The sequence below is a fragment of the Haliaeetus leucocephalus genome, unplaced genomic scaffold (assembly GCF_000737465.1).
Source record: "Haliaeetus leucocephalus isolate CR32 unplaced genomic scaffold, Haliaeetus_leucocephalus-4.0 Scaffold577, whole genome shotgun sequence".
In the NCBI taxonomy this organism is placed as follows: Eukaryota; Metazoa; Chordata; class Aves; order Accipitriformes; family Accipitridae; genus Haliaeetus; species Haliaeetus leucocephalus.
In genome coordinates, this window is record NW_010973013.1 from 2,121,283 (window position 1) to 2,133,441 (window position 12,159).

The window sequence follows — 12,159 nt, forward strand, 5'->3', positions numbered from 1 at the left end:
GTAAGGGAAATGTAGCAAAGGAGGGGGGTCTGTTAAGTACAGCTAGGCTTTGGCTATCAAGGCGATTTGTTTAGGCTTTCCACTGCCTTGTAGTTTTTTAGTTGGCTTGTATATACAACTGAATAGTTAATAGTTCAGACAATTGCTTCTATAATACCTGGGGGAGCATCTTCACTTCTGATTTCTTATTGTTGGGACCCATAAACAAAGCCAATCTTTCATAAAAATTACTGATTAACTTGGTATATACTGCATTCAGGTATTTTATTTCTGCTTTGATACCCAAGCTGTCAGAGGGAAGCATAGTATTGAGTTGTGATGAAAGCCTTGTGAGTATATGAATAATGTTCTTTCCTTGCAGGCAGAATCGCTGGAAGAAGAGAGGGATGTGCATCATTCCTACCAAATTTGGCATCAGTTTCACTATCCCATTTCTGAACCAGGTCCGTAAGTGTCATGCATCTTTTCAGTAGAGAAGCTAGGTTTATGCTGCCTCCCCTAAGCCCTCCTCCATTTGTACCAAACTGGAGCTTTTCAAAGTAGTAAATTAGTTAAGAAAGAGCACACATTTTTCAAGCTAAAATGAGCAACGCAACAGTTACCAGTTTATACCGTCTAAAAGAGACAACAATGCAACTATGTTTGCATGGTATTGTGTTATGTTAATTTCCCTGCCTATTCCCTCTTCCTCAACAGTCAAAACGCTGTTCCTGTGTTTGACCTGACTTGATGGAATGTCAGTGGCGTTAGCAAGTTTAGGTGAAGGGTGCATCTCTGTTTCACAGGGGCAGTTTTGGGTTATGTGACCCGCTTTCTGAGCTGAAAATACTGGCTGAGGTTTGTTATGTCATTGGAACTTCTAGTGTGTTGGTGAGACTAAATAAACCAAACTCACCTCAAGTGTGAACTAGTGGCTTTAATTACAGCGAAGAACAACATTGGCGTAGTTCTAAATTAATTCTCTCCATAGTTTGTAACTGAAATCTGCTAAGTACTTCACTAGTTCATTTATGATGACTCTTGGATTAATGTTCACTTTTATAGGCTGGAGCTCTGGTCCATGTGTATACAGATGGCTCTGTGTTACTTACACATGGCGGGACTGAGATGGGTCAAGGACTTCACACCAAAATGATTCAGGTAGTAATGAGTTTGGACTTAACTGAAAGAGACATCGTTTCAGGAAAATTACACTCACTCCACATTATTGCCTCAGAGAGCTTGACACTTCCTCTATGTGCATGCATAGGGTAACAAATCATGACTAATTCCTCTTAATCGTTTCAGCAGCAGTGCTAGATTTCCAGGGTATTATCACAATTGAGTATGAGAATTAGATTCTTTATCATCTTAACTCTTATTATGTAGATAATGCAGGTTATGCTTATAATCTAGCTTCTCTGGCAATTTCATTTCATCTCATAAAACTACAGTTTACATATATTTTATACAAAAATTAGTTGTATTGTAAACATTTATCTGCATATGCTAATGCTTTGTAGTTAAAAAGGCCTAATGTAGCAACACTGCTTTGGCAGGGAAATGAAAGGGAAATCTAATAGGGCTCTTTATCCTCTGATTCTTATAATTGTTGAGAGAAGAGTTTAGTCTCATAATAGTGAAGTGAATGTCTGTCATTGTGGCAAAAGAGTAAGTGTAAGCACACATTCAGTCTGTGAAGTGCAAACTTAATGTTCTGGCTAGCTCTCAGCCATTGAATCAACTGAGTCTTCAAGAAAAATGAAACTTAGAACAGGAGAGGGTAGAGGTTGCAGTGTGGGTCCTAGCAGTGTAAGCAATGAATGATAATGCTAATGTATAAAAAGAGCTGCTTACCAATTGTTTACCTTTGCTCCGCAGGTTGCTAGCAGGTCACTGGGAATACCCACTTCCAAAATTTACATCAGTGAGACCAGCACAAACACTGTCCCAAATACCTCCCCGACAGCTGCATCTGTCAGTGCAGACATCAATGGAATGGCTGTCCATGTACGGAAACTGAGTTATTTAAACTAGTGGGTTATAAGCTAGGACTCTGGAACATGAAAGGTTAATGTGTACTTATCTATTGCTTAAGGAATACATAACCATCAAAAGGCAATTCCAGGCTAAGGATACCTCATAATTTCTTTACCTGTTATAACTACTGGTGGTGTTAGGTGATGAATGACTGTATTTTTTTTTCCAAGTTGTTCGAAGCTCTCCTTCAGTCCTTTTGTAGTTCTAAAATGGAGTGTTTGTGATTACTCAAAATGAACAGAACAAAGCATTCATTTAAATAGATAGTTTCTTAGTAATTATTCCTTATCTGTAACAAATATATTGTGCTGCAAATATTAATAGCAGATGGTTTGTGGGCTGTGCTGCAGAATCAAACACCTTTAAGTGTTGATACAATCAGAGCAAACAAGCTTCTGTAGCAATGGCATGGTCATGACTGTCTCTGACATGGTGGAGTTACCAATGCATATATTTGCAGGGTGTGTGACTTCTCTATTGAAAAGAGGAATTTAGTACTGGTCATTCTCAGGTTTAAAGAAAAGGGGAAGTGTAACCTGTAAAGTAAAATCATCAGGCTGTTTTTATTCTCTGCACAGCTTCTCTGAGTAGGTTGAATTTTGGCAAGAATATTTTTTTTCAGTGTTATAGGATCATCTTGCTAGATATGCTAAGCTATCCTGCTATGACTTGGTACAGATAAAGTTACTGTCTAAATGGGTGGACTTCTGATATTTTGTGTCATGATCCGAAAAGTTCTGTTCTGTATTTGGGATTCCATTCTGCCATCAGCACAGTGATGGCTGAAAATCCTTTTCAGTCAAGATTTCTTCCTATACGGCAAGACATCTGTTAGGTGAACTTTGTTCCTTTTTATGATATGCCAAAGTCTTAAAGGCAATATTGATTTAAACAGAAGGTTCTTTGAAACTCTTATAGGGCTTTTAATACTATAAGCTGACTTTTCAAATCTTAAAATATTGCTTCTCTCTCTCTTTGTTTATAGAATGCATGTCAGACTATCTTAAAAAGACTTGAGCCAATCAAACAGTCTAATCCCAAAGGATCCTGGGAAGATTGGGTAAGCTGTTTGTTATCTGTTGGGAGACAAGTAGACATTGTCAGAGATTGTTTTAATTGGCAGACCCTGTATGCAGGTATATCCTCCAGGTCTTCTGCATCTCACTAGCAAAGATTTGAGCAAAGACAGTGAAACAGAAAGCTGGCAAGGGAAGTAACCAAAGCTTGCACGAGGTCATCCCCAAAACATCAGTTATGACTTTAATACTGAGATTTCTCCTGATCCTGCAGCCTATCTATGACAAACTTGACCAAATAAAAGTCTTGAGTGGTTACATATATCTCTCTAGTCAGGCTACGTTCTAGGACAAGAAGAAACCTGATTTGTAGTGAAGGGATTCTGTGACAAAGATGACTCTGTTGAGCTGCAATCCACCTCCTGTAGTGCTCCTTGACTGCAATATCTCTGAACCCTCAATAATAAGAGATTGGTGTGCTGTAAGGCTCTCAGGCCATTTTCAGACCCAAGCTCTTCTCTTCATGGAAGGAGCTTTGACTTTGTGATTTGGAAGTCAGAATAGGATTTCCCTTGGCCTCACTGAAGTCAAGATGACTGTCAGTTTAACCTTTGTCTGACGTTGAAAGCATAACCTGTAGCTGAGAGCCGAACAAACAGAGCAAGTCTTATCCCCCTGCCAATGGGCAAGTTCTGCCCTTGGTAGCTGCTGACAGAGCTATTTGGGGAAGCAGCTGCATCATGATGTTTCCCTTGGCACTGCTGGTGCTGGGTAGCATGACAGCTGTGTGTCACTGGACACCTTCTATTCATGGTCTCCTGGAAATGTGTTTGGGGTAGCTATTTTGCAGAGACTGGGTGGTCAATTGCTGTTTTCCAACTCTTGTTCACTTTGCCAGATTAAAGCCGCCTATGAGAACTGTGTTAGCCTGTCGGCCACGGGGTTTTATAGGTGAGTGAATATTCACACTGCAGAGGCACAGCTTGATTGCATCCAGGGAAATTCTGGGAGGATTTACAGCCCCTATCCCCCTGTCACTGCTCTAATTTAGGGCTGCATTCCCTTTCCTACCTAGAAATGTTAAGCTGAGGTTAACACTTCCCTGGCTGGGGAGAATCGGTTCCTGATGGAGCACAGCTCTTGGAGCCAAGTTCAGATCTCATGTAAATCTGAAGTAGATCTAACTTCACTCTAGCTGACCTAGGTCTGAAGAGACATAAATGAAATCAGGGTTTTGCCTGGGGCTCTGTTCTGTGTCAACCTTGTGACTTAGTGTTGCACTAGAACTATCATGCAGGGAAAAAGGGGGCAGTGGTTGTCCTTGAGGACAAAGCTACTTATGGCAATTGGCTGCAGCGGTATTCTGTCTGTTGTGGTGTGAGCAGATATCAGTGTTTTCAATTTCATTGTCCTACTTTAAACTCTTGCTGGTTCCTGTGCAGTTCTGAAATGAGGCACTTTCCTTAGTCAGCTTTACTGCTGGAGGAAAACAGAGATCCATCACCTCTGAGGCAGAGGGGTTGACATAAAAAACTAAACACAGTGTTGAGAAGAGCCTATTTAGGACTAAAATACAATATGACCTCATTTCTGTTGCATCTCTGAAATGTGTTTTTCTCTTGACCAAGTGACTGTCAGTATTTTAATAAACCAGTTTTCAGATAAAAGTGTAAGTAGCCAGATACAAAGTTTGCCATGAACTTTGCTTAAAATCTGTTCTTAGCTTAATCCAGTTTCTGGTTCAACTTTATTATGCTCTGAAATTTAATGACGTCCAAGAAATGTTCAACTGCACTCTAAAAGCAAAAGATTTGCTACTGGTTTGGTGGGAATGAGTTCATAATAGTCATCACAAGCCCTGAGATTCATGGGAAAATAAAGGTGGCTAAAATAGTTTGAAAGTTTCAGTCAGGTTTTGGAATATAGACCAGCTTTAGCAGATTTCTATTTATAGTTGTTTACACTTTTCATTTCTGCAGGGGGTTGATGGAAGGGATGAAACAAAATTGAATAAGGATTTTGATAAGTTCCAACGTGTTCGTGTTAATTTTGACGGTTCATGGAATGAAATGTGGTTTTGTTTTTCTTTGTATCAAGAATTCCTGACATTGGCTATGACTTTGAAAAGAATGAAGGAAAACCATTCTGCTACTTCAGTTATGGCGTTGCTTGCTCCGAGGTTGAGATAGATTGCCTGACAGGTGACCACAAGGTGAGGGGGTCAGCAGTGAAATAGCCCTCTGTGTTTAGGTGAACTGAAACACTCACAGGGAGTTAGAACAAATACTGGGTGTCAGCCTGTTCCTAGCTCTGTCATTGGTCTGGTGTGACCTTCAGTAAATTTCTTAACTCCTCTGTTCCACAGTGCAATAATCCGTAAAGTATAATAAAATGATAATTATCTACCCTGCAGGGATATTAGGGCGCTTAATGAATGATTGCAAAAGTTACTGGATTTGCTTAAGTAAGAGATAGCAGTACTGTGTTAGGATGAAAGAACAGAAACATACTGGAATTGAGTTAATCATTAAAAAATAGCACTGAAGACTTTTAGAAAGAAAAAAGGAAAAGATTTCATCAAAATCTGACCTCGTTGGTTATGCTCAGGTACAGAGCACTGACGCTAGCAGCTTGGAACTAATATAAATTGGGTCCATTGGATCTCTGGGGAAAACGGCAGTGAATTCCTTTGATTTGCTTTAGGGATGAACTTGGATTAAAAGTCAGTATGAAGAGTTGAGCTGAGATGGATTGTTGAACACTGGCCAAGTGTGGGTAGTGGTTGGATACATTACTCCTCCTCATAAAAGACCAGTTTCAATGTTCTGTACTGATTTATTCTTTATTTCTGCCTTTTAGAACATTCGCACAGACATTGTTATGGATGTTGGTACCAGTCTGAACCCAGCCATAGATATAGGACAGGTAAGTGAAATAGTGTTGCTATTTCCACCGTGTTAAAGGGATCGCACTACTCTCAGGCTTTTCTAGGTGAGCCATTATCCCTTTCCAGGTTGTGCCTTTGCAAACAGAGCATTTTAAACTTGGGTATCCAGTGAGGCATTTTAGGCTAGCTATGAAAACCAGTTTGACCCGCATTTAATTATGCAATAGGCACAGAATTATGTAGGGAAATATCCTGTTGGGGTTTTTTTTTGCCTTGGATATTAAGACTGCAGGATATTCTCCAGTTACCACCACACTGATGCTTTTCAATATCAGCCTTGCCTGACTAATGAATCCAGATAATACTAATATGATGGAGTAACCTCATCCCAGGCTTAGTTTCTGCAATGTGGCATGTGAGACTAAATCCCACACCTGATTTTTATACTCCTGTCTGTCAAAATCAAGTCCCATTTAATTCACTGAAAATTCTTTTGTTAATAAAGATTTAGCGTGAAAGATTCTGTCCTTCAGCTACTGGCATGTAGGGATCTTAATAGGAAGTTGGACCAGTCACTTAGCTTGCAAATTCCTTGGGCAGGGACAAGCTTACTTCCATATTTTGTGCTGTTATAATGATGCCTCTCAGCAAATAAAGGTAATAAACACAGTGTTGTTTGATATACCAAGACATGAATTGTTAAACATTTGCACATGCTCATCTAGCCATCTTAGCTCCCTGCTAACTCTAGATGTAACTCCAGTGAAACTGCCGTAGGTTTGGGGGTTTACAGGAAAGCACAAGATGCAGAGCTCTGCTACAGTTAAAATGAAACTTCTTTGAAAGTGACATTTTTTCTGAAAGAGACTTTTTTGGAAGTGGCAGAGGGCAGAAGGAGCCTTTCTGTCTTTGCAGACTGTCAGTTTGAGCCTGGGAGTAAAGAGAAGGGCTATATGGAGCCTGTCAAAGAGATGTCAGTTTCCTGTGTCCTTCCATGAATTGCTGCAGAGGATCTGGGGACAGGAGAGAAAGGATGTTGTATGACTGCAGGAACACAAGTACATAGAGCTGAGTTAATGCAAGTTTTTGCCAAATCTTTAGACTGGTCTGCCTGTCAGATCTCTCTGTGGGCACAGAGAGCAGAGCTTCTACATGTGGGGTTGTTCAAGCACATCCTCCTCTCATAGCTGCTCCCCTTCTTTTATTTATTTATTTCTCCTAAAATTTACAGTAGAAAAATTATGCAAAGATGTCTTTAGTACTTGAATGGATGTGGGAGTGTTTTTGCAGGTGTCTGTGCTGGTGACCTGGGAATATGCAGTACTTAGGAAAGTATTTATACAGAAATAGAAAGCGTAAAATAGTTTGTCTTCAGATATGTCATCTTTAGACCTTTTAGTTTTCTTGTCCTTTGAATTATCAGCAAGTACAACTCATTCAGTGTTAATCTGCCTGTGAAGGAATCAATATTTTTGGCATTGATTTTTTTTTTTTTTCCCTTGCTTCATCAGAAAATTCTTGTCCTACATTTACAGCATACCTGTTTGCATGTATTTGTAAATTGCTTCACCTGCCAGGGAAATGCAGCCACATCTGTATGGGAACACAGGAATTGTGCAAAGGTGCCAAGCTTTACTCAGCAGAAGGGACAAAGGTTTAGAGATGAAAAGTGGGAAATCAGTCAGGAGGGGAGGGCTGAAAACTCTGGTGGAAATCATCACTGTTTGTTCTTGTGCAGGGAAGAACAACAACAAAAAAAATAATGTAACCTTGTTTGGATGTTTGTAGATAGAAGGAGCGTTTGTCCAAGGCCTTGGGCTCTTCACCATGGAGGAGCTGCGCTATTCTCCTGAAGGAAATTTGTACACTCGAGGGCCTGGGATGTACAAAATCCCAGCATTTGGAGACATCCCAACAGAATTCTATGTGTCGCTTCTCCGTGACTGTCCAAACAGCAAGGCAGTTTATTCATCCAAGGTATACCTGCAAGATCTGCAGGCCTCTTCCTGCTCTATAATTCTTTGAAGCAGACTGTGATAAAGTAACAATGCATGTGTCTAAATAGTTAATATCATTATGCTGGCTTTATTCTGGGGTCAGGATGTTTTCCCATTCCTTACCAGAAATACGTATACTATCCTTTATAGTTAGGAAGAATTGAAATAACCTGAACATTGCCACCCTGATTGTTCATCAGAGAGAACTGAAGTGGCTTTGCTGTGCCATTTCTGCTGTAACAGAGGCTGCCAGCATCCCCCTGCATGTCAGCCCCCTGGTTCCCTTCCCTGGCACCAGAGCCACTGCTGTGGATAACGTTTCAGCAGTATCTTTTCTCCAGATCTAATATACCAAGATCTTGTGTCTGAGTTTTCACGTTTTGCTTTCTTTACTGTTTCACAATGCTCATGTCACCCTTAAAGGTCTGTTATTAATCCATGTGTCCTTCAGCTGTTTCCACTGCAGTCAGCGCCATTCTCTGCAGTTAGTGAGGGCTGCACAGAGCAGGGCTGGATGTTACAGTATCAATGAATTTGCTTTACTTATAGTTCAACAGAGCATTTAGAGAGGCCACCCAGCATCCTTATCTGTATATGCCTGGCCTGCCTCCTCACAGTTTCCTGTTTCCCCTTTATCCACAGGAACATCTTCATCAATGAGCAGAACTTCTTTGGTGATTAGTACTGATGACAGAATTAAGAAAAAAGGGGCTGAAAGGGACCTCAGTACTAGAAAATACTTGTGTAATCCCCGAGGGAGGCATTCCTGCTGGTTTGCAAGGACCTCTAGTGATGGAGCATCATGCTCTCTGCCCAGACAACTCACCACTGCCTTATCTGAATTCCCTTTGCTGCAATTTTAGCACCATCCAAAGGGTAGTGGGAATGGGTTAGTCCCTTTTTCCTTCATAATACCCTTGCTGTGTCAGAAAGCTTGTGTTTTCTTACTGTCTCTTCTTTAAATGGACTGGGGGTTGTTTTAGCTCAGTCTTTTCTCACTGATCACACCTGGCAGACTGGAGGCTGTTTTAGCTTCGTGTTTCCTCACTGATCACGTTTGGTAGACTGTGGTTCACATCTGGAAGGTAAGGGGCTGTTTTGGCTTGGCCTTTCCTTCCTGATTACATCTGAGAGACTGAGAAGTTACAAAGAAACAATAGAAGAATGTGAACAATGCCTGATTGTCAGATAGGGCTTGCTTATCTTTCTGTTAGCCTGTTAGTCTTTCCAGGGCCAGAACTGTTTTGGGCTGCAGCCTCACTCTTGCTTGTGCTCTGTCTAGGCTGTGGGAGAGCCACCTCTGTTCCTGTCTGCCTCAGTGTTTTATGCCATTAAAGATGCCATCTACTCAGCAAGGAGGGACTCCGGCCTGACCGAACTGTTCAGGCTAGACAGCCCTGCCACCCCAGAGAGGATCCGCAATGCTTGTGTGGACATCTTCACCAAAATGGTAACAGCTTCTGGTTTCATAGTCTGATCCCTAGCCAGCCTACTCCACATGGAGTGTGTGTGCTGGTCACAGTGGCCCAGGTCTGGGATAAGAGCAGGATAGGGAGGCTGTGGCCCTGCTTAAGCAGATGGGTTTTATTTCACGGGTGTTATCCTTCATTTAACCTTCCACCAAATGAGAGACAAATCCACAGACCAGCATTGCTAGGGCTGCGATACAGTATCAATGAAGTTGCAGTTCATCCCTCCATCCTCCAAGTGCTGTCTGTAGAACAAAGGCACTGACTTTTTGTCCTGATGCTCCAACTATCATCTCTTAGGGGATGAGCACCACTAACATATCTTGCAGGTCCACTCTGTGATTTAGTGGTGTCCCTCAGGGAGGGAGGCATAGGAAAGTGTTACTGAAAATGCTCACTTCTCCTGAATGTTATGACCACAGGATCCTCCTTAGAGGCTGTGGGCTTGATCTGAAGGAGTGCAGGAGCCAACCCTGTCACTGTCTCTTCATGGGCTCCTCCTCTGTTACAGTGTTGTGACAGGGCTGTGTAGGAGTGGGTCCCTGCACAGAGTCCTGATGATTCCTGTGTGACCCAGAAAACACAGCTGTCTGTCCATGTGGGCATCCTCCAGGCTTTCGTCAGCTTGAACCCCGCTGTGGTTAACAGCAAAACCTGGATATCTTAGTCCTTCTCACCTAACACCTGCATCACTTTCTGGGGAGAAGGACTTGGAAACGGTTTTGACAATGTGCACAAACTGTTGACCATCAGGCCTTCAGCTAGAGCCAGTCACAGCCTCTAACAGAAATGCCATGAGATAGACATCTCTGTGTTTTGAAAGACTGGGATATGAGCTCAGGTCTTCAATGGTACAAAGTCACCTACCTCAAAGGGAGCATGGTGGGGCAGGCCAGGGCCCTCATTTGTTGCTAACTTAATTTTTTTTCTTTTTACAGTGCCCTTCTGCTGAGCCAGGGACCTTTAAGCCATGGTCTGTGCGTGTGTAAAAGGGAAGTTTGAGGAGCAAACTCTCCTCATGAAAACTGATCTTACACCAGAGGGACCACAAGGCAGTAGGACTATACTGGGGGGGCAAATCTGTGTTCATGTGGTTCATCCACTGATTCATGGAGCTTTCACATTTAATTGTCCAATCATTGTTTTCTCTAGGAGAGGTAATTGCTGCCAGATTATAGCTGTGATGTAAATTCAAATGAAGAGTAAGTGGCAGGTGATGTTATCCAGATGTAATTGAAAAATCTTACAGGTTTCATTTAAAATTGCTGTGAGGATGGGAGACATGCTTATTTACCAGCCAATGTGAAATGGCAGGGTGGTTGTTTCTTTTTTTTCTACTCTGGGGAAAAGACAGATCACCTTGTCATGCTATGCCAAGAAGGACTTAAATGCATTGAACCCAGACAAACAGTCCTCTAGCTGAGATGGGGGAAGGCATGAGAGGCACCGAGGGCTGGACCCTGTTGTGTCCCCTCTGCACACAAAGACAGATATACACTAGAGGAAGATGAGGAGGAGTTTTGATGTTAGCTAACGAAGATGGTCTTACCTATGTAACAAAAGTGGTTCAGAGGAAAACCCTAAAATGTGACCAATAGCTGATTTATCCTGTTAAATGACAATTGCTTTGTCTGCACTGGGGCTTTAATGAATTCTTAGTTCATGTACTACCTTGTCTTCTCTGATTAAAGATAAAAACTAGAGATACCAAGAGGACTTCCAGCAAGATGCTGCTTCATTTGACCCAGCTTTTTCCTGCCCCATACCTCCACATCTTTCCCCATCTTTTAAATAGGAAAGGACATCAAAGACCTTGGAGTAACAGAGAAAGTTACTCGTTGTTCCCAAGGCAATTTATACCAGCCCAGGCAAGGAAAAGGAGGATGGACACAGCTGGGGATTAGTTGGCTCTGGGTGCCCTCTAGGGTCAATCCCTTGCTGTCATGCTATGGCCTTGCCTTCTTTTCAAGACAACTCTAAGTTTTGCTGAATGTAAGAGAATGGGTACGTTTTGCTACAGGGACTGCTTGTCTGAAAAATGTGCTATGTGATGACCTCGTGCCTTCTGGGTTGAATGCATTTTTCATGTTGGATTTAATGCTGGCATCCGTCTTCACAGGTTTTGTCACTGTCAGATTTAACACTGTAGCATCATGTTATCTCTAGATGATGTCAGCCATGTACTGTACCTGCTCATCATGTGCAAACTTTATCCGTTTCTCTGGCCCACAGTTTTATGAAAATGTCCTTTTTCTATTTTTGCACTCCTAGGGCCATCAAAAAAACATGGTGCAAGAGGATGTAACTCCATTGCCTTATATAAAATTTTGCTCACATACAAACTGCTTACAATTGGCCTCCATCTTAGGACTTAACAATGTATGCACAGTTTGAAATATTTTTTTGAAGCACTCCAGGGTATATAGCTTGGAAATGTGTAGATTTATTTCTCAGCTTAAAATATTATGGTTCTACAGCCTAGAAAAAGGGCATTTATATATGTGAATTGCAGAAAGTATTTTGTGCCTGCTGGGCTTGCTATGTAATTGCTTTATTAATTGAAATATGATATTGATGTTTCTTAAGCTCTGAGGTACTGGGCAAGAACACGTTTTTGTTTTCTTCTGAAAGTTGGCAATATGTAAAAAACCTCTTAGAGAAGAAAACGTGATCATTTGTGTGCAAAAACAACTATCAGAGCCTGTGTATTCATGTTCTTGGATGTCCAGGAAGGGATGCAAAATACAAAGTCTGTAAGGTAGATTGGTGTT

General features: G+C 41.5%; 1 protein-coding gene across 1 annotated transcript in view; it reads left to right on the top strand.

Moving 5' to 3' along the window:
* XDH (xanthine dehydrogenase) overlaps nt 1–10,666 on the top strand; it is a 50,505-nt gene extending 39,839 nt beyond the window's left edge. The window contains exons 27-36 of the mRNA XM_010577748.1: nt 362–443; nt 1,045–1,140; nt 1,861–1,989; nt 3,005–3,079; nt 3,934–3,986; nt 5,133–5,247; nt 5,895–5,960; nt 7,711–7,899; nt 9,202–9,369; nt 10,327–10,666. Of these exons, the coding sequence (XP_010576050.1) occupies nt 362–443; nt 1,045–1,140; nt 1,861–1,989; nt 3,005–3,079; nt 3,934–3,986; nt 5,133–5,247; nt 5,895–5,960; nt 7,711–7,899; nt 9,202–9,369; nt 10,327–10,377 (1,024 nt within the window). The 3' untranslated portion in view covers nt 10,378–10,666. The remainder of the gene's footprint in view (nt 1–361; nt 444–1,044; nt 1,141–1,860; nt 1,990–3,004; nt 3,080–3,933; nt 3,987–5,132; nt 5,248–5,894; nt 5,961–7,710; nt 7,900–9,201; nt 9,370–10,326) is intronic.
* Nucleotides 10,667–12,159: the final 1,493 nt, after the last annotated feature.